Raw genomic sequence first — 21,956 nt, 5'->3', positions numbered from 1 at the left:
CGGTTAATCCTCGGCAGCTGCTGTTTGGATAAAATGCGCTGGGAGCGTTCGAGGCTCCGCGGCCGCTCACATCTGGCCCGGGTTTGCTCTTTACGCGTCTGTCCCGCTTGCTTCGGTCCTTCCTCTACTTTCGAGAAACCGCGTTTCCGCTTCTGGCCAAAGAGACCTTGTAGCCGAGGAGATCCAGGTGCCGGGGAGCGGCCGGCTGTCCTGCACCCCGACAACTTTCTGAGCCCTCTTCCCGGAGGACTTTTTCCTTCCTGCCTGCTCTCTCCTTCGACAAGTCTGGTCTTCCCCCGACCTGGCTGGGAGGGGGCTCCGCCGCTGGGAGATGCTCTAAGAGAGGCCGCGGGGAGGACGCGGGCGCCCCGCTCGCTCCCGGACGCTGGTGGCTGGAGGTAGGTGGCCTGGCGGGCGGGACGTGGCCGTGGCGGGGGTGGGGGGAAGGAGGGGGATCCAGTGCGCCTTTTCCTGGCTTCAGCCTGGTCGCGGAGTAGACACCTACACGGGGCGAGGAGCGGAGTGGGAGGGGCCAGAAGCCAGTAGCGGCAAAGGGGCAGAAAGACCAGGAGTTGGCGGAGAAGGGCCGGGTGCCGGTTCCTGACACTCCCTTCGGAGCCGAGGTGCCGTGGAGAGCCGTGGCCGTGGTTTCCCTTGTTGACCAGGGAGCAGGGGGCTTCTGTGGCAGACAGATGCTGTCAGGAATGATTGTTACCTCCCCCGATTTTTGTGGCGTGTTTATCTTGCTTCACTCTTCCCTGGGTGTGAAAGGGAAAGGAGTGATACCCAAGTCACCTTCGCACCTGGTGGGGAGACCCCACCCCAATAGCGCCTGGACTGTCTGAGAGCCAGCCCTGCCTGTGGGCAACTTGGACCCTACACAGAACAGGGAATGCTGGCTTTGGCCCCTGCATCTAATGGCTTTGGTGTTCCTGGAGGGGATCCAGCCTGGACAGGAAAAAATAATGTCCCTCTCGGGGGACCCTCTGGTCTGCCCACACCACTGAATGTGGCCCTGGTCTGGGCCCGAGTCACTGAGCTGCCCTTGAGCCTCTGGACTGCGCATGCCTCTCTGTGCACTACCAAGTACCAAGCATCTCCACGGCACAGGTGTGATCCCCGCCTGTCCTGGGCACCCACGTCGTGTTAAACTGGGCCCCGCCGTGCCGATTCCTGGACAGCTGCTGTGTCTTCCGTGGGACCCCAACGTGCTTTAGGTGCTCACGGGCCCTCCTGAGCCACTTGGGAGGAAGGGTGACTTGACTTCTCTCTGTGACTTGCTTCCGTCTCCTCTCTCTCACTTGGTTTCTAAGAATGGAGGCAGTTTGGCACACTTGGAGCTTCCTCTTTCCAAGCTTTGAAAATGGGGAGCGTCCTGAGAAACTGAGTTTTCTCAACCACTAGCTACATCCTGGGTCCCTGGGGGAGGATGTGAGGTCCTCAGAGACGCTAGGCCTTTGCTTTTTATAGTTCAGGGAAGCAGGCGGACAGCCCCACGTGCAAGTTCACAAATCGAGGCATACTGCAGGGAGAGGCAGGAAACATACAGGTGAAGGGGAGGTGGGGGGTGCAGAGGGTTGAGCTGCCCTTTCTGGTCCCCCTTCTCCACTCTCCCTCTTGACCTGAGAGCTGAGGTGGGGCTTAGAGATGACCCAACAACAGTAGTGGCAATAGAAATAACGGCAGCCATGGATGTGTGTGTGCTGGAACCCAAGCTTCTCAAGTTTCCAAATTTCCACTTCCCAGCAGCCCACAGAGAAATTTCCCTGGGGCCAGAAAGACAGCCGGGGTCTGCTTCCCAGGGACTCTAGCCCTCTCCTCTGGCTCTCTCTGTTTTCCTTCTCCCATCTTGAGTCTCTTGGGATGCCAAGGAACATGCTCCTGGTGAGCAGCAGGTCAGGGCGACAGACAAATGTAGGTGCCAGAGGCCTTGGATGGGCCCTCTTTCTGCCAGAGGATACCGCTGCCTGTCTGGGGCAGGGGCAGCCATCCAGTGAGGGACAGGCTCCTAGGTGGGAGCCGAGAAGGCCGACATGGCCCCAGGAAGGGTGCAGGCAGCTCCCTCCTCATTCCTGGGACGTAACCTCCCTATTCAGGGCAACCAGCACAGCATAATTTTTTTGGAACATGCTTCTTTCTGTTATTCTTCCTGGTGCCTCCCGCCCTCCCCCCCCGCCCCCCCCCCCCGATGTAATTAGCGTGACTCATAAACCAAATATTCTGGCATTGAACTTCACCCATCAAAACAAAGATGAAAAGAATTTTGTAGATACAGTCGTGCTGCTGGGCCTCCTCACCAGACAAGAGCTTGCCATTGCGCTTTTGTCTTCAGGGGCTGGACCTTTGCATGAGTCCCTGTTCCTGGAGCTCGGGTGGCTGAGGCTCCAGGGCCCTAGGGGAGAGGTGGTGGTGATAGCTTGCGAAGGAAAGGAAGAATAAAAAGTTTCCTTTTTGTTATGGTCCCCACACTCTGCTGACTACTTAAGGTAACTCTGCCTGCCCATCCACTGGAGAGAGATGTGAGTGTTTCCGGAGCAGCCTCGTCTCCCTGCCCTGAGAGTCCAGGGATCTTAAGCGGGGGTGACGGTCTCCTGGGGCACTTCATCTTGGTGGTGTAACTACCGTTTGGGCAGAGGCTTATTATTTTCTTCCTGTTTTTACCTGCTGAAATCTGCCTTCTCGTAAAGTCAAATGAGACAAGGCAGCTCCCTGGACAGGACCCCAGACACCTCCCTGACCCCTCACACAGTACGAGGGAACATCTGCCCACTTGGAGAAGGATTTGGAAAAGGACCACCAAAGCCTGAACAGTTGCTTCCTTCCGTGCTCTAGGGGCAGCCCAGTGAGCCGGTCCCCCCGGGCCCAGGATTCAGGATTCTTGGGGCCCCGCCCAGACATCCTCAGCCTGGCAGGACCAGTTCTGCTCTCAACCAAGGACATGCAGAAGCGAGCACGCTGGCTCTTTTCCTCCTCCCCAAGCCCTGCAGTGAAACTTCTGCCACCGCAGCCTGTGACCTCTGACCCTTGTCTTCCTGCCTCTCAGGGAGGGGCTCAATGCTGGGCGCAGGAGTGGGAGCTCTTGAGCTCATTGGGGGCAGCTTTAGCTCTGGGTCCTCGTCAAGGCTGCAGCTGAGAGGGGCCTGAGCAGCTGGAGGTGGAAGTGGCACTCTGACACCGGGAAGCCACTCATCCTTGCCCACGCTTGCTTCCGAGAATTGGGCTCAAAGCAGGATGGGTGTGGGCAGAAGCGCCGGAGGCCCCCCACTGCCCACCAGGGTGTCCCTGGCCTGCCCAGAGGCCTCTGGAGTCAAACCCTCTCCAGCTGTGGGCACCACTGGCACAGTCCTACTGGGGCATCCTGTCCCATCCTGCGCCTCCGTGTCCGACCACCTCCCTGCCTGACCACCTCCCTGGCTCCTGTAGGAAGTTTCCTTGAGATGACATGGAGCAGAGCAGGAGACTGCGGGCAGGAGGCAGGATGGGAAGGGAGCGCGGGAGAACCGGACAGGCGGGAGAAGGGGCAGGCAGGCAGGGCGGGCAGTGGGGGAGGTGGGGAGCATGCCGATGCCAGGTGCTTGGTGCCTTGTGCTGGGTCAGACGTTGCTGCCAGCCGCTGGTGAATCCACACTTGGGGGGAGGTCCCAAACCTTTCGCCTCCGTTGCACGCTGTCCCCAAGTGGGGACATCTGGTTACCAGTCACCCTCTGCCCTGGGGACCAGCGAAGGAAAAGGACCTCGCCTGAGAAGGCTGCCAGCCCTGGTGGAGCTGCGGGGGGATGCAGGCCAGATGTCGGCTGGGCTGGGCCCTGCAGCTCTGCCCTGCAGGTTCTGAGGCTGGTGGTCAGGGTGGGGGACTGGGGTGCGCTTGGAAACACTTGGGCCCTTTCTGCTTGTGAAGAGTCTAAAGTGAGTTCTGGTGAGAGATGGGTGGGTCTGGGTCGGGTTTGGGGTGGCCATGGCACCCAGCATTCAGGACATCTACCCCCCACCCCTTAAGGTATAGCTATGAGAGCAAGACCCGTGGTTCTGTAAACTGGCCTGACCTACAAGGAGGAGACCCTGAGAATGGACCCTGTAGAGCAAGCAGAAGCAGGCCCAGGCAGCTGGGGCGCTGGGCTGGAGTCTGATGCCTGCCCTTCCCCCTTCTGTTCCATTCTACTCCTGGTTCCCTCTCTGCAGGGACCTCTCCTGTGGGGCCCCTCCCACACTTGACCCCTGGCAGCCCCCAGGGATGGGCAGACACAGGGCACGCTCACTGCACCCCCTGTAAAGAATGTCAGTTCTTTACATCGTTCCCTCCTGCCAGCCGCACTCGGCCTCAGTCCCCTTTGCTTCTGAGCATCAGAGGGCATGGGGGTCAGGGTGGAACCGTTTACCATCCCTGTGAGATGTGGGCTTCCCCCTCCCCTCCCCTGCAGAGCTCACCCATGCACTGTTTTCTCTCTACCCTGCAAAAGCAGTGCCTTCAAAATGCACATTCAGTGGGCCACAACCCCCATGCCCCTTCCATTCTGAGGTGTGAGGGAGGTTCCTGGTGATCCTGTGCCTAAACCCAAAGGAACTGAGCTCCAGTGGTGGATGTTAAGATGCTGGCACCGGGAGATCTTAGCACATTGCTTTGATGAGGACGGTTATCACGGATCCCTGGTGCCCTGCATGGTGCCAGGTATGGAGCAGGCCCTCAGCAATCTGCTGAAGGGATGAATGCGAGGTCTCAGCTGGGGGATAAGTTCCTCAGGGCCCGTGGCTGCTGCTGCTGTTCCCGCCGTAACCGAGTGAGCTTAGCAGGTGGACACCCGCCCGGCAGGCAGGAGTGTCCTCAGGACGGTGGTTTGTCAGGACCAGCCTGTCCTACCTAGCCGGCATCTTCCTGGAGGCCCCCTCGAGGCGAAGTGGCAAGACCTCTGCTCTCAGACACACCTGGGTCTCACCTGAGCTGCAGCCCCTGCCACGGCAGGGCCTGGGGTGAGTGACTCCCTCCCTCTGAGCCCATTTGTTCCTCTGAGAAATCGAGGTGACTGTAGGGGACAAGTTCAGTAGCCTCCGTAAAGCACGTGCCCAGAGCCCGGCAGGCAGCAGGTGCTTAACCAGAGCTTTGTTAGAAGGAATCTGTGATAAATGACGGGGCTGCTCCTGGGCCGGTTAACTCGCCTGGCTGTTGAGCAGAAGTCCTGATGATGGCCTCAAAGGTTTGGCTCCATTTTCTCCTGTTTTGTGGCTGCAGGCAGCTTCCTTCAGTGGCAAGTACACCAGTGACTGGTGTGTCAAAGGCAGGACAAATCCCCTGCTTCTACAAAACGTGTTCTCTCTGGCTGGCCTGATTCTAGCCCCACTTGGGTGCCTTTCCCGGCGTAATCAGTACCCACGGTAACTCCAGGGTTCGGCTGCCCCAGGGGAGGGCCTTTTCTTCCTCTTGTTCCACCGTGTCCCTAGAATCCAGCCCTCTTCCCAGTGCGCAGTAGACACTCAACAAACACTTGCGAAAGAACGTGGGACTTCTGGGCTTCCCTGGTGGCACAGTGGTTAAAAATCCGCCTGCCAACGCAGGGGACACAGGTTTGAGCCCTGGTCCGGGAAGATCCCACATGCCGCAGAGCAACTAAGCCCGTGTGCCACAACTACTGAGCCTGCACTCTAGAGCCCGAGAGCCACAACTACTGAGCCCACGTGCCGCAACTCCTGAAGCCTGTGCTCCTAGAGCCCGTGCTCCGCAACAAGAGAAGCCGCCGCAATGAGAAGCCCGCGCACCACAATGAAGAGTGGCCCCCGCTCACCGAAATGAGAGAAAGCCTGCGCGCAGTGCTGAAGACCCAATGCAGACAAAAATAAATACATAAAAAATCCTCTAAAAAATAAAAAAAGAACGTGGGACTTCAGTACGAGGGCAGTTTATATCCCCCACAGTCCCGCCTGAGCCACAAACTTGCCACACCGTCCTCAAGCCCCTTCCCCGTTCTCCTTTTCTAGGCAGAGACTCAAATTCCCCTGAATAAACAAAATGCTCTCTTAGTCTCCAGGATGGGGCTTACTTATCATTTGTCTAAGTGGAAAATAATGTGTACTTAATGTGAAAAAATATGTGACGGTTATAGGGGAAAACCCCAGAGACCCCCAAATAAGAAAATGGCAAGCATCCGTATTTTCATCACCCAGAGATAATTGCTGTTAGCGGCCAGGTGGGTGGCCTTCAAATCTCTGGGCTAATGTACGTGCATGTGTGGATGTGTTTTTATGTATGTATGTTTTCAACCTGCATTTTCACTCATCAGCATTTTACGAACATCTTTCCACGCCAGTAAATATTCGTCTGTTTACAGAGGTCAGTCCTTGGTGCTACCAGCTGAAGTTGCCCCTCCCCCTCCAGCATCGTTTATTTATTTATTTAAATGCCTTTAAACAGAGCGTGTGTTTCTGGGTTCGGAGCAATCTCCACCCCTCCCTGTCACATTACACCCAGCCCATGGCCAATGGCTGAAGGCATTTGAGTTTGCCAGCCTGACCAACCACCTCGTCTTTACTTTTCCATCGTGTGGCTGCACCATCATTTGTTTGATTAGACTGCTTTTGCAGGACATTGAGGTATTTTGTAAGTTTGGCTGATGGAGGCAATGGGTGGTAACTCTTTTTTTTAAAAATTAATTAATTAATTATTTTGCATCTCACTCTATTTATTTTTTAACATCTTTATTGGAGTATAATTGCTTTACAATGGTGTGTTAGTTTCTGCTGTATAACAAAGTGAATCAGCTATACATATACATACATCCCCATATCTCCTCCCTCTTGCGTCTCCCTCCCACCCTCCCTATCCCACCCCTCTAGGTGGTCACAAAGCACCGAGCTGATCTCCCTGTGCTATGCGGCTGCTCCCCACTAGCTATTTTACATTTGGTAGTGTATATATGTCCATGCCACTCTCTCACTTTGTCCCAGCTTACCCTTCCCCCTCCCCATGTCCTCAGTCCGTTCTCTACGTCTAAAAATATGGAATGCTTCACGAATTTGCGTGTCATCCTTGCTCAGGGGCCATGCTAATCTTCTCTGTATCGTTCCAGTTTTAGTATATGTGCTGCCGAAGCGAGCGCTTGTAACTCTTTTTGAAGCAGGAGGCTTTCTGAGTGCTGATAAGAGGAGCATTTGAGGAAGAGATGGCTACCTGGTCACATCGGGATTCAGTGTTCTGATGACACTTAATGGTGTGACCTGGGAATTCCCTGGAGGTCCAGTGGTTAAGACTTCTCACTTGCACTGCAGGGGGCATGGGTTCGATCCCTGGTCGGGGGAACTAAGATGCTGCATACTGCGTGGTGTGGCCAAAAATAAATAAATAAATAAAATACAATAGTGTGCCCTGGGCCACTCTCCCCACCTCCCTTCTCCCCCCACCCCAAACCACCCCCAACCTGAATTAGAGATTTGAACACACTGGCTTGAGTCCTCTTTGGACGATGGCTCTGCTACTTGGGAAGGGCTGAAAGGGACTGTGGATTTCGGTCAATACTGAAAGTCAGACCCCAGGCACTGGAGACACGTGTGAACTGAGACACATCTCCTGTGTATGAGGACCTCCTGATCTGTGGGGGGACCAGACAAGGAAGCTGGTCTCTGCTAGATACTGGGGGAGGAAACTTCCTGGAGGAGGTGGCATCAGGCCGGGCTCTGAAGGACACAGTGACGAGGAAGGTGGCAGGAGAAAGAGACAGAGGACGAGACCGTGGTGTGACTTGGGACTTCCGGTGGCTCCAGTTGGCTGGGGTGAAGGATACACATGCAGGGGTGGGGACAAGGGGGCCAGAGATGAGGTGGGAGGCAGATGGTGAAGCGCAGGGCTTAAATGTTTCCTTTATTTTCATGGAAGCCTTTTGAGCCAAGGGGGGCATTCAGGTCTGCAGGTTTGAAAGCTGCCTCTGGCCAGCAGTTTGGAAGGTAGGGGAGAGATGGGGAGACCAGCGCAGGGCTGAGAAAGAAGCAGTGACAGCGCCCGAAGGGAGGGAAAGGAGAGACTGCTAGGGGGCTCGGTTACGGTGCAAGAGAGGCCGAAGTCTGCAGAGCTCGGAGATGTGGGCCGGGGGCCCTGTGTGAACAGGTGTAAGCGCTGAGGAGGAACAGGGATGGCGGGAACTGGGGAAGAAGACAGTGAACTAACTGGGGGCTTGAGCATCTTACGACAGAGCGAAGAGGACATGATCTGGAGACAGCTGGCCTTCTGGGTCTGGACCAGCGCTGTGCAGTAGGACTTTGCGATGATGGAAGTGTCCTCCCAGCTGTGCCGTCCAAGAGGATAGCCATTTAAAATATGCTCGAGTGGCCGAGAATGGAATTTTTCACTATGTTTAGTTGTAAAGGATTTGACTGGCCCCAGAGGCCAGAGGCCAATGTTCTGGAGAGCGCAGGCCTAGAGCTTGGTGGTCGGGGACGCCTGCTGGGGACAAGGATCAAGGAGCTGTCCACTGAAGCTGTCACACAGGAAACGATGGGCGGAAAGTGTTTGGAGTGAGAGGGGCTGAGGGCTGAGGACACGGTCTGGAAAACACCTGTCGCTAAGGGGGAGGTTATGGAGGGTAAACACAGCGAGACAGCGAGGGCCGGATAGGGGGCGGGGAGGTGGGTGGTCGTCGCCGGCAGGCGCCCTGCAGCGTGCAGGGGAGCTGGACATCGGCGACCTCAACCAGAGCAGTCTGGGCTGCAGCAGGCAGTGGCAGGGCTGACTGGATGCTGAGCTGAATTGTACTCTTGACTTAGAAGCCGTTAGATGTGGGACAAGGTTCTACCTTTTGCCAAGCTTTCCCCGGAGATGGCTGTAAAATGCGGCAGTGATTTCCAGGCCCTAGAAAACGAAAAACGGCGTGGTGCTTGTAAAAGGGATGGTGCGGTTGGCGCACAGGCCGTGGAATTCCCAGCTTTTTTCCTCCCTCCGTCTTGGGAACGTCAGCCCCCGAGGGTGTCACCGCTGCGGGGCAGTGGGACGTGGGCCAGGCCACCTGCGGCACGGCAAGGCACAAGCTGTCAGTAGCTCTTCTCTCTCACACGGTTCTCAAAGCGGGGGCCAAGCCTGCCGCCCGAGGCCTCACAGCTGGGAGGTGATCTAAGGACAGGGCTCTAGTCAAGGAAATCTTTGTTTGCACTGGGGAGGCTGGGCTGGCCAGGTGCCCCCGAAGGCCCGCCGCCTGCAGCCCACGTGGTCTTCTTGTATGCAGGGCCTGGGCAGAAACTTAGGCAGTGTCTTCTCTCAGGTCCAGGTAAGCCTCTCCTGGTCTAGGTGCAGTGAATTGCCTCAGGAGAGGATGGAGATGTGTCAGGATGGGAGGATGCCTGGCCCCTCTTTCCTTCACTGTTATATCCCAAGTCAGCACAAAGGAAGCCCTCGTTTATTAATTAGCAAGTAGCCCTGGGAGACCCCATCTCTATCGCTGGCCTTGGGCTTTGGAGGTAACCAAAAAAACCCCAAACCTTAAAAAAAATAAACCCTCTTCCTTTACGCCAGAGGACAGCTTCTTGGAAAAAGGGGAAGAGGGAGATTCAGCAAGTGAGCTGGGCGCCAGGATGCCCTCACCTTTTGGGAAAGGCACAGCTCACCTCCAGTTGACCAGAGCTCCTCTAATAAAGGATGCACAGCCCCCACTGCTGCTTCCTCTGCAAGGTTGGGAGGAAGCGGGAGAGGGCCCGAGACCGGCTGGGGCTGCCCCATTACAGAAGGGAAAATTAGGTATGAAGTGGCTTCCTGGGATTGGCGAACAAATGTCATTTATCAAGTGGGAGCCACTCTACCTCCCTCCTGCCCATCACCAGAGGAGTCTGGTAAGTGGAAAATGAATGTGATGAATGGCTTCCGGGGAAGGAAAGCAGACGTCATGTGTTAGACAGTCCGGATGGTCATAAGGGCCAGAGGGACACCCCAACATGGGGCTTTCTCTTTTCTGGGCACCCCAGGATCTGAGTCCAGGGAACCTTCTGCAGCAACTGGAGAGCTCTGAGTGTCTCAAAGGGAGAATTTCTGCCAGATGTCGAAGCAGTGAGGGGCAGCCCCAGGGCTTCCTTCCTGGTAGAGAAGATACTGGGGAGGGGAGGGTGGCAGGAGCAGATGTGCGGAAGGATTGCTGGTGGCTGAGGGACAGTTGACGCTGTGTTGAAACAGAGACTGATTGGATACTGATCCGCGTCGCCTTCTCGACCTAGAAGACCTTAGGTGTGGGAGACAGTCCTAACTTATGCCAAGCTTCCTCGGGAGAAGCATGTAAAATTTGGGGGTGGTGTCCAGGCCCTAGACAAGCCAGACAAAGATATTTGTTTTGGGTGAATTGAAGTCTGGGACACAGCCAGAGCTCCTGGAAAGCATCAAATGGTACAGAGGAGCGGAGACCTTCAGGAGGTATTAAAGAGGCTTGATGACTGACTCGATGTGGCAGATATGTGAGAGGGAGGCGTCTAAATGACTCCCAGATTTCTGGCCCGCTGTTTGTTCATAGTTCCTACCCCCCCACCCCCCAACTTCATCTTAATAGAAGAGAGCTGCCCAACAGAGCTTTCTGCAGCGTTTGAAATGTTCTGTGCAGTCCAGTAAGGTAGCTCCCACCTCCCTGTAGCCATTGAGCCCCTGGAATGTGGCTGTCGTGACCGAGGAATGGAATTTAGAATGGTCTTTAATTTAATTAATTTATTTTTTTGGCCATGCTGTGCAGCATGCGGGATCTCAGTTCCCCGACCAGGAATCTAATCCGTGCCCCCTGCAGTGCAAGTGCGGAGTCTTAACCACCGGACCACCAGGGAAGTCCCTAGAATGTTCTTTAATTTTAATTGGTTTCAAATGAAATAGCCACAGGTGGCTAGTGGCCACTGCAGTGGACGGCACAGGCCTAGAATATCACATTTTGAGTCCACATCTGCTGCTCTGCCTTGAGCTGTGATTGTGTACATATCTGTCTCCTTCACCGGACAGTAATTTTTTTTTTGTTTTTAATACTTATTTATTTTTATCTATTTGGCTGCATCGGATCTTAGTTTTGGCACTCGAGATCTTCGTTGTAGCACATGGGCTTCTCTCTAGTCGCAGTGTGTGGGCTTAGTTGTCCCGTGGGCTTAGTTGTCCTGTGGCATGTGGGATCTTAGTTCCCCGACCAGGGATCGAACCAGCGTCCCCTGCATTGGAAAATGGATCCTTAACCACCGGACCACCAGGGAAGTCCCCATGGATGGTAATCTTGGGGTCAGGGAGTATATTTAATCTGCGGTGGAATCACTGTCTCCCAAGCTCTTACCCGATGCTGTGCAAATCACGGGCATCCAGTAAACCGTGCCTGTGTTCAATTTTCTCCTGAGAGGGAATCCCAGAGCTACATGGGCATTTCGACTTGTCTTCTAAACTCCTTCTAATCCAGGGAGATCCTAGGCTTCTCGCCTCTCAGAACAGCTGGTTACCCGATGAAGATTAAGGAAGGTTTATAAAATACTTTTGTCAAAGGGCACTGGGCGGGGTTGGCAACAAGACAAAAGGCAAACTTGTGGAGCTTGAGGGCTAGGAGTTCACTGTCAGAACACAGGCATGACACCACGGAGGTAGGCGGGCCCCCCAAAATGACAGGACCGATTTTAAACGGATATAAGGAAACTTGCACTTGTGTATGAATATCGTCTCCTTAAAGGATTCACCACAGATCCATTCGAGGGCTGGGAGGATAAAAATCATTAACCAGGAAGTGTTCTCAGACTTCCTGCCTTCCTCCGGACCCTGTCATTGACCCAATTCCTCCTTTTTGCCTCCCACCTACTGTAGAGGGGGGTTCTTCCTTGCTGGGGGAGGTTAAGATGCAGGGAGATGGGGAGGGTTGAGAAGACGGGAGTGGAGGAGCTGCAGGTCCTGAAGGGCGTGGGTGGGAGATAAAGATGTTCATGGAATTGTTATGGAATTTGGAACACAAATGTCTTCGCAGGGTTTGGGGTAGGCAAGTCCAGTTCTGAGTCATGTTGGAATTAACTTCAGATGTCTTGACCGCAAGGCAGCCTGGAGACTGGACCACTCGGGTCCAGACACACAAGGGTTACCCACCACTGGCCAAGGAGTCCTGGGGGCTGCTCCCCAGACCTGACAGCACGTTCTTTGAGTCACCTTTCTGGGGGCACACCTCCCCCCTTGTAGGGCACTGTTTCACTGGAAATTGCTAAAGAGGGCCGGAGCCAAGTTTGGTTAGATGTTGGGCAATACTGGTGTTTTTTTTTTTTTTTTTTTTTTTTGCGGTACGTGGGCCTCTCACTGTTGTGGCCTCTCCTGTTGCGGAGCACAGGCTCCGGACGTGCAGGCTCAGCAGCCATGGCTCACGGGCGCAGCCGCTCCGCGGCATGTGGGATCTTCCCGGACCGGGGCACGAACCCGCGTCCCCTGCATCGGCAGGCGGACTCCCAACCACTGCGCCACCAGGGAAGCCCTGGGCAATACTGTTTTTGCCCAAAAGTGAGTAAAATGATCATAATGTCATGATGTTGACTTTGCTGTGGGACTTAGTAAAAGCGTTCTGAAGATGGTTTTGAAGAGGGAAAGCTTTCAGTCTGGGTTTGCTTTGACCCCAAAGAGGAGGTCCTTGAGGAGAACCACCGACCTCTGCTGCCCTCACTCAGTCCTCCTGGCGCCCCGACTCTTTGCTGGGTCATCGCGGGCCACCCCCCCACCCCACCACTGATAGCATCACCCCTGCGCCGGCTGCATCCTGGTCTCCATCTCTTCAATCTAGCTACAGAAAATCCCTTTTCCAGACTTAGAAAGAAACGTACCAACGTGCAGAAGTGTACTTCCATTGAGGGTAGAGAACTGATTCTCAGCTGGGAGGATTTCTGCCTCTCAGGGGATATGTGGCAAAGTCTGGAGATGTTTTTGATTGTCGCAACTGGGGGTGGGGCTGTGCTGATGGAATCTAGTGGGTGGAGTCCAGAGATGCTGCTAAACATCCTACAATGCACAGGACAGCCTCCCACGGCAAAGGCTGATCCAGCCCAAATGTCAATGGTGCCGAGGCTGAGGCACCCTGGGGACAAAAGAGTCCAAGACAGCTCTGTACTTTCTTTTCCTGTTATTTTCCAGCCTTTCCCAAATGAATATATATTACTTTGGATTCAGGGAAAACAAAATGTTTGAAGAAAGGAAAACCTCTTTTCCTTTCAAGTGATGCAAGCTTGGCATTGAAAAGGAAAAAGAGAGTAATTATCAAGGCGCCAAGGAGAAACAGGGGAAATACAGAAATAGGGCAATAAACAAATTTGGAGAATTCAATCTGACAAATATTTGTTGAGTTCAGGGTGCTGCAGGATGCTTGGTGGGTCCAAGTTGAACAAGACCGTATCCCAAGCCCAGAGGAGGTCACAGGTCTGCTGTGCAGAATCTTCTAGGCCAAGAAAAACTCTCTGCAGAATGAGACAATATGAGAAACGCAAGCAAAAAAGAGCAGGGAGAGTTTGTTCCAGTTGAGGGTCTGGGAGGCCTTCAGAAGGAATATGAAGCACCTGAGTTGGGTCTTGGGTAGGATTTTTTTTTTTTGGCTGCGTTGGGTCTTTGTTGCTGCGCGCCGGCTTTCTCTAGTTGCGGAGAGCAGGGGCTACTCTTTGTTGAGGTGGCTTCTTTTGTTGTGGAGCACACGCCCTAGAGTGGGCGGGCTTCAGTAGTTGTGGTGCACTGGCTTAGTTGCTCCGCGGCATGTGGGATCTTCCCGGACCAGGGATTGAACCCGTGTCCCCTGCACTGGCAGGCAGATTCTTAACCACTGCGCCACCAGGGAGGTCCCTTGGGTGGGATTTTGATGTGATCTGAGGGCAGCCTGTTGAATTCAAATCCAGCCCCCATGGCTTAAAAAGTGGGCAGCCTGGGCTAACCTGGTGGCGCAGTGGTTGAGAGTCTGCCTGCCGATGCAGGGTACGTGGGTTTGTGCCCCGGTCCGGGAAGATCCCACATACCGCGGAGCGGCTAGGCCTGTGAGCCATGGCCGCTGAGCCTGCGCGTCCGGAGCCTGTGCTCCGCAACGGGAGAGGCCACAACAGTGAGAGGCCCACGTACCGCAAAAAAAAAAAAAAAGAAAAACACACACACACAAAAGTGGGCAGCCTTAGGCTAATCGACTTCTCATCACGGTTTCTTCATTAGTAAATTCAGTATAATAATGAATGAATATTGTCTCCTTAAAAGATTCACCGCAGGTCCATACGAGACCTGTGATGGGGTAAAAACTATTAATGAGGAAGTGTTCTCGGAAGGAACCCTAACCTTTAGGGTTGTAAGGATGAGTGAAAATGATGCAGGGATGTCCAGCACCGGGCCTGGGGCAGTTGTCAGTCCTGTTAGCCTGGTTATTAGCAGAAGAAAAGAGGACAAAGGGTGCTCCTGGCCAGGGGAGAAGGATGTGGGCAGGTGGGCAGGTGCCAGGAGTTTGGGGGTGTGGCTGGAACCTGGTGCTCAAACTGTGGTGCCTTGGCAGCACCTGGGGGCTTTTGGAAAATGTCTGTCCCAGATCTGCCAAATCAGAATCTGCATTTTCACAAGATTTCCCAGGTGATGTGTATGCACGTTGCAGTACGTGAAGCAGGGAGCTTGAACGTGGGATGAGGGGTGCTGGGCAATGCAGGCGAAGTGTGGGAGCAGACTGGGGAGGGTGGTGACCACCCTGGCAAGGAGCCTGGAGAAATGATGGATGGGTAGAGGGGGCGAGGAGAGAGAGGGAGAGATTCTTTTAATATGTATTTTGTAAATTACATTTACATGTACAAATTTTCTTTGCCAAGTGGAGGGGAGGTAGTGGACATTTTGAGGAGGGGGGCTGGTCCAAGCAGTCTCTCTGTCATTTGGAAGGTCTCTGGGTCCTGACCCTTGGCAGGTAGAGAACGTGGAGGTGGGGGGCCCAGCTAATCCACTGCAGGGGGTGGGGGTTGTGCAGAGAATTGAAGAGCGGGCAGAAGTGTGGGTTCGGGGGGGGCGGATTCCTGGGGAGGCCAGGCTTCCTGTCTCAGAGTCTCATAGCACATCTCTGAGGATCCATCGGGAGAGCCTCGGCTCTGGTTCCCGGTCTTCGGCCTCCCCCAGGTTCTCCTGACTTGGCACGGGGTTCCAGCAGCGAGGGCGGCCAGAGAACTCTGCCTTCCGAGCTAAAACAGCGAGCCTGCTAACACGCAGAATAAAGAACAAAGCCAAAGAGTCGGCCCCGCGGAGAGGGTCGTGCCCTCACCGGCCACGAGGCCTCTGAGCCATGGAGTTGAAGGAGGTCCATGGTGGCCCGAGATGCGTGAAAGGAGCATTCATCTGGGTAGACGGTTACCGACAAAAACAGAAATCCGTCTCGGTATTTTAGTTTTCCTTAGACATGAAAGAGGAGTTAAAGACAAATCAGACAGGACCTTCTGAGGTTCCCTTGCTTTGATGCTTTGCCCCTCCCCACGATGCCTGGTTCCCGGCCCCAGCCCAGCTGCAGGGGCAGGGTGGAGGCGTGCTTGCTCCTCCGGCCTCAGTTCTTTCACTGTGCAGGCCAGAGGGTCCAATTAGGTGTCCTTGTCAGCCCTTTTGGTGTTAAATTGTATGATTCGGTGAACAAAATGGGCTGGGATTGACCACCGTCACCCCCTCCGTGATGGGGAGGTTTCCCAGCCACCAGAAACAGTCGAGGCACGTGTGACTTCTGACTCCACACACCAGAAACGTCTGAGGCACGCGTGTAAATCCCACAGCTGGGGTTAGCCGGGGTGATGCCTCTGACGGTGAGAAACCAGTGGGATTTGTCTGTTTTAAGCCCAAGCACTGCCCCCTAGTGGGCTCACTGGGAACCCCCAGTGGACAGCTCTTTCTGGAAGGACTATCTCAATCCTGTACAAAGAGGGTCCGGGGCTGGCTTCGATGACAATAAATGCCCTGTGCGGCGGGGCGCCACCCCCCGCAACGCCAGATGCTCGAGGACACGCTCTTGCGCCCCCTGGTGGCCAGAGAGCGACATGTCAGCGCCTGCCTGCCCACCGGGCCCCACAGTGCAGGCTGGGGCAAAGTCCCTGGACAGCGGACCCCCCAGATTCATTCGGGATTTTGCTCATTGTCTTAACAGGGCCGAGACACGACCATCTGCAGAGCTCAGGGTTGAGGGGTCTCCTTCCTGGGAGGCGTGGGGGGCCAGGCAGAGCCATGCTCAGCGGCAGCAGGTGGCCTGGTGCTCCAACGCCAGCCCGGCCCCAGGGCGTGTGCGTGAGGGTGTGCGAGTCTGTGCGTATAAGTCTGTGAGTGTGCTGAGAGTGTGAATGCCAGGTGTGGGCATGGATGTGTGCATGTGAGCGTACGTATATGCACGTGAGTGCACCGGAGTACACGTGAGTGTGTTGAGTGTGCAAGTGTAAACACAAGAGAGTGTGGGTCTGAGTGTGTGTAAGTGTACCGAGTGTCTTGAGTGTGTACAGAGTGTGTTTGTGTATGAGTGTGTATTGAGTGTGTGAGTATGTGCGTGTGTGAGGGCACGTGTATATGTGCATGAATGTGCACCGGGGTTTGTGAGTATGTATGTTGAGCTTGTGTGACTGTGTGTGTGAGTGTGAGTGGGTGATCGCCGTCCCAGGAAGAGTGGCAGCTGAAGCACTTAGTGGGTCAGCTTGGTGGGTCGGGCAAGCACTGCAGGCTTGTTTCCCTGCAGGGCCCTTCCAACCCGTGTCCTCCCCGTGTGTCTCCCCAGCAGGGCTCAGCGGGAAGATGGGCCCCCGTGGGCTGGGACCCGCGCTGGCGTGCTGCCTGCTGCTGGCCTTTGCCTGTGGCCCAGTGCTGGGCCGCGTGCCCCATGCGCAGCTCGAACAGCAGCAGCAGCAGGGGACCAGGGAGCCACCGCTGGACCACGCTGAGAGGTGAGGCTGTGCGGTGTGGATGCAGGAGCGCTGGCTCAGCAGCGGGGATGAGCCTGGGGGTCAGGTGCCCCAGAGGGCTCTTTGGCAGCTAGAGGGGAAGGAGCAGAGGCCAAGGCTGAGGAGCCGGTGCTGGGGGACAGAGGCGCCATTTCTCCTGTCAGTGACCCGGGCCTGTTATCTGAAACTGCGGACAGTAACCCAGCCTCATTCCAACCCCAGAGGAATGTGGGTCTGTGTGAGGTTCTGCAGCCACATCCTTAAAAGAAGAACACACCAAAACCCCAACCCCCAGCTCTCGGTTTCTTTGCATCCTTGCCTGTCCTTTGAGAATATCTTCTAGGGTTCTAAGTACCACCTGGAAGTAGGAGACAGGGACGATGCTGGGCTGAGAGCTGATCTCCACCACCCTGATGTCTGATCACATTGCAAGATGGGGGATGGTGGCTGAAGACTGGCGCACGAAGTGGTGGCTTTCCTTGAAAAGTTATGAATTTCTTGCAAATGGCACTGTCTTCATATATATGACCTTCGAGGATGTATAGACTCCAGGCTATTTGGGATATTTTGCAGGGATACATAAGATGCTTAGAATTACTCATGGAAATGTCATTCATCAAACGTGAGGTCCTAGACACCTGATGCTGACTTTGAGTTTCTTTATCACTTTGAGCTTTGGGCTGACGTGATACCTGAGGCTTTGGGCTGTCTTGGAGTACAATGGAATTGCATAGGATTTGGGGCAAAGTAACATCATTCTTCTTCTTTGTCTTTTCTTCTCCTTCTCCTCTTCTTTTCATTCAACAAACGTTGATTGAGGGCCGTTATTGGTCTGGCTATCCTCTAGGCACTGAATGACACAGTCACTGGCCTCCAGGAACTCCAAGGCTATGGGGGGACAGACACACACAATCCAGTTCAGTGTGTCCACAGTGTGGACACGCGGGGCAGGGGTGGGGGGTGGGGAAGGCTAGGAGGAGGAGTGACTGGGTCTTGAGGACACCTGAGGGGCATCCCAGGCACAGGAGGGGAAAGCCGCCTGGCAGCCAGGATGGCACATGCGAAGTGTGGCCATTCCAGTGTGTGGCAGTGTAAGGGCTGGTAGGTCGTTTGGGTAGGGTGGTTGGATGCCGGAGGGTGGAGGATGGGAGGGCAGATGAACCTGGTGGGAAAGGGTCTCTTTGGAACTTCATCTATAGGGGAGTCATGGAGAGGTTTAAATTTCATGGTGCCCTAGAAAGAATGCTGGAGGGTGGCAGAACAGAGGATGAATTGGCAAGGGAGAGATGAATTCTAGGAGGGCATTCCGAACAGCAGTGGTCCCTAGAGGTGAGGAGAGCCGAGGGCCCAGCTCCTGGAGGTACTTTGATGGTGGGGTGGGCTGACTCCTCAGGACTCCGTGATCCTCAGAATGGATTGGTGAGGCCAGAGAAGCGTCTGCAATGAGGCTGAGCGTTCCATTCTGGGCGACTGGCGATGCTGCTGCTGCTGTGAACAGGGTCTGGAAAGGGAAGATTCTAGGGATGAGCGGCAGTGATGGGCCATCAGTTTGGGACACATCTCGTGTGTGGGGCTTGTTGAATCTTTAAATGGAGACTTCTGGTGAGAGGTGGGCGGGGGTCCATCTGGGAGTCTAGGGCTTGTAGGTGGCTGAGTTTAGGGTGTATAGATCCATTTCCTGGATTGTCTGTGGTCTGAATATGGAAGCAGAGTGAGACAAAGAGCTGACCCTTCAAGACGGACTGTGCCACCTCCAAGATGGCCGTGTCACAGCCAAAGAGCTGCAAGCAGATAGCACGGTGCGGTGCAGTGTGACGCCTCGAGGTAGCAGCATGGAGCTGTCGCTGCCGCTGCCCCCCGCCCCCCAGGAGCAGATCTGGTTGAGCCCTCTCATTTGCAAATGAGTCGGCTTAACATAGCATCTTCTAGAATCCTAGATACATGAAGGGGATGTCCAGTCACTCCACTGGCATGTCACGTGCCCGATTTCTCCCATGTAACCTCTATCTTGCCAAGCTCCTCAAATTATTGCCGTTTTTGTTATATCGTTGTTTCCACGACTGTCATTGCTGTCAACAGAGGGCAGGGGGCTCTTTCTGAACCTTCACTAAAAGCCTCAGAATTTGCCAAGAGCCAACGCAGTCTCTGTGGAGGGAAAATTAACACAGCCTCACACATCCAGGTGAGAGAAGGCAAGACAGGTACCCTAGGCCCTCTGGTGGCAGAAGAGAGAAGAGTTCCTGGCTCTGAGAGCTCTTGGCTTTCACAGTGATGTCTTTACTCCCTTAGGGATGAAGAAAAGCATGAAAAATACAGCTCCAGGCAGGAAGACGAGCCCCCCGCATCCCGGTGCTTTCGCTGCTGTGACCCTGGTACTCCCATGTACCAGGCCATCCCGGTGCCACAGATCAACATCACCATCCTGAAAGGTCAGGCACAGAGACCAGCAGGGGGGACCGTCCCCTGGGGAGGGGGCACTGCTCTGTCCTGATTGGAGGGCAGGGCAGAAGATGGAGTTAGGGAGGAGTGGGCAGGAGCAGAATGGCTCCCTCAGGGCACCCAGCAGAGGCATGCTGTCATCTAGCGGGGAGAAGGAAATTCCGTTTCTGAGGCTCTGGCCCCTTTCCAAGAAGAGGGGTTGGGGAGGGATCCACAGGGGAAGGAGCCTCAGGGCAGCTCGGGGTCTCACCCCACCTGCCTTTGCACCGCAAGCCTCAGCTTCACGGTCCTGTGAGCAGCAGATAACCTTGCACAGCCTGGGACGATTGAATCGGGAAGCCAAGCGGCCCGGGTCCCAGATTCTCAGGCCCAGCCCCTGTGTCTGTAGGTCATTTGTTCGGAGGGAGCCGTGGGCCCCGCTGCTGCTCCTGTTGCTTTTGGATAAACGCATACGTTCCCTTTTCTTCGCCAGGACTTTCAAGAAGGAAAAAAAAAAAAGATTGCTTCCGGATGAAAATAGAATAATCCTTGAGGTTGCTTGACGCCACGTGTTTTCCCGTCCCATTTAGGTGAGAAGGGCGACCGAGGAGATCGGGGCGTGCAAGGCAAATATGGCAAAACAGGTTCCGTGGGCGCCAGGGGCCACGCGGGACCCAAAGGGCAGAAAGGGTCCATGGGGGCCCCCGGGGACCGGTGCAAGAACCACTACGCTGCCTTTTCGGTGGGCCGGAAGAAGCCCCTGCACAGCAACGACTACTACCAGACGGTGATTTTTGACACGGAGTTCGTGAACCTCTATGGCCACTTCAACATGTTCACGGGAAAATTCTACTGCTATGTGCCCGGCATCTACTTCTTCAGCCTCAATGTGCACACCTGGAACCAGAAGGAGACATACCTGCACATCATGAAGAATGGGGAGGAGGTGGTGATCCTGTACGCCCAGGTGAGCGACCGCAGCATCATGCAGAGCCAGAGCCTGATGCTGGAGCTTCAGGACCAAGACGAGGTGTGGGTGCGCCTCTTCAAGGGCGAGCGCGAGAACGCCATCTTCAGCGATGAGTTTGACACCTACATCACCTTCAGTGGCTACCTGGTCAAGCCCGCCACCGAGCCCTAGCTGCCCGCTAGGGCTAACCTCCATCGCCATAGGCTAACCTCCCGTTGTCTCCGTGCCCCCCCCGCTCTGCCAGACCCCCTCCCCGACCCGGGTTTCCCCGGCCCACACGTCCCCAGCTTTGGCATTCGACATGACGCCCCTCGCGGGAGTGGGAAGCAACATTGGCTGTGTGGTCCCAGGCCCTGCCGTGTCCGCACATGAAATCACCAGGCGGGTGCCCACGAGAGCTCCCCTCTGTGTGCACGTCCTTGAGTGACCCCTGCACGCGTGCCACGACGCGCCAGGGTGTCCCAGAGTAAGCCACCCTTGCTCCCATTGCTGGGAATAATTAAGCCAATTCTAAAGGTTGTGAAAGGAGCAAAGTAAACCATGGAAAAGAAAGGGAGGCATTATTATTTTTGCCTTTCTGCCAGCCTCGCTGGCTCCAGGCAGGAGGGCTGTCTCCCCTCGAGGCTGCCGGAGACTTCCTGTAAGAGAAGATCTAAAGTAGATGCCAAGGGTGACAGGGGAAGGGGGTGGGGGGCGTGGGGACCGGAAAACCATGTCTGGCTTAATATTTTAGGCCACGTAGGAACCTTCTTGGGGGACAGCTGGACTGACGTCCACATCCCGTGGACATTCCTGTGGCCTTGCCCGAGGGCTCAGCTGGTCTTTCTGAGCCACAACGGCGAGGGGGTTCGAACTGGGCAGCAAGGGTCAGCTCCTCAGAGGGACAGCCAAGCCCTCGGCCGTGGCCTCTGCATTGGTGAGCAGCCTGCCCGCCGGAACCCGCAGGCTCCTGGCGGTAGATGGCCCCTGGCAGCCAAGCTCAGTACAACCCAGCAGAGCCGTGCATCCTGGCATGGCTCTACCCACTCCCCCACCCCCACCCTTGCGTCCTAGACGGGGCCCCCACGCCTGTCACACTGGCATTGGCTTTCTGTCCCTCCTCTCCAACGGGTCAGCTGTGGAAGGAACCAGGGCCTTTGATTTTGCAGCAGCTGTCATGGTTACACAACTTCAATCAATAGACCCTCCTCACCCACCGTCTCAGAGTCCTGTTTCCCAGAGAGTTCACCATTCAGCACCCCAGCACCCTCCCCTGGGGCCTCTTTGACCAGCAGCCTAATAGCAACGCAGGAGGGGGCTTTCCTGGGCCCCAGAGCAGGGGAGAGCTGGAAGGGACCGGAAAACTCCCCCCTGCCTATCTCAGGAGCTCCTGCATGGCTCAGCCTCTGAGGGGGGAGAGAGGGCACGTCCCAACCACCGGGGTCAGAACCTCTGCTCTGAGGGGGTTGGGGGGATGCCTGGAGTGGGGCGCTGCCTGGATTGGTGCTGTGGCCCGTGGCTGACTTTGGCCCGGCAGCCCTTCCCCACTTCTCTGCATCAACGCCCGGGACCAGGGTCACCCCGTCTGCTTGGGCCCTGAGCCCCTCCAGGAGCCTTCCTTCCTACTGCCTGCCTGCTAAGCCCTGATTGACCAATCCCTCTGCCCTCCCTGAGCCTGGCCATTGGGTCTGGGGTCTGCACATCCTTCCCTCTGAAGGACTTCTGCTGGTCAGACTTTAATAACTGTGTA

General features: G+C 55.4%; 1 protein-coding gene and 1 non-coding gene across 4 annotated transcripts; one reads left to right on the top strand and one right to left on the bottom strand.

Moving 5' to 3' along the window:
- Positions 1 to 27: 27 nt before the first annotated feature.
- C1QTNF1 (C1q and TNF related 1) lies at positions 28 to 20,891 on the top strand. Of its 3 annotated transcripts, XM_029213406.1 has the most exons (4): positions 251 to 398; positions 16,677 to 16,842; positions 19,129 to 19,268; positions 19,848 to 20,891. In XM_029213406.1, exons 2-4 carry the CDS (start codon positions 16,694 to 16,696, stop codon positions 20,396 to 20,398), a joined length of 840 nt encoding a protein of 279 aa, XP_029069239.1. In that variant the 5' UTR covers positions 251 to 398; positions 16,677 to 16,693; the 3' UTR covers positions 20,399 to 20,891. The 3 variants fall into 3 exon arrangements, with proteins under 3 accessions (XP_029069237.1, XP_029069239.1, XP_029069238.1); XM_029213404.1 differs by lacking the exon at positions 16,677 to 16,842 and having other exon boundaries at positions 28 to 398; XM_029213405.1 differs by lacking the exon at positions 251 to 398 and having other exon boundaries at positions 15,676 to 16,842.
- LOC114889861 lies at positions 6,979 to 7,085 on the bottom strand. The gene has a single exon (XR_003792156.1). It is a non-coding gene; the product is annotated as a U6 spliceosomal RNA (small nuclear RNA).
- Positions 20,892 to 21,956: the final 1,065 nt, after the last annotated feature.

This window comes from Monodon monoceros, unplaced genomic scaffold, assembly GCF_005190385.1.
Source record: "Monodon monoceros isolate NGI ecotype Baffin Bay Population unplaced genomic scaffold, NGI_Narwhal_1 Super_Scaffold_9, whole genome shotgun sequence".
Lineage (NCBI taxonomy): Eukaryota > Metazoa > Chordata > Mammalia > Artiodactyla > Monodontidae > Monodon > Monodon monoceros.
The sequence above is the reverse complement of the archived record's forward strand: the minus strand, read 5'-3'. Positions and strand labels throughout refer to the sequence as shown.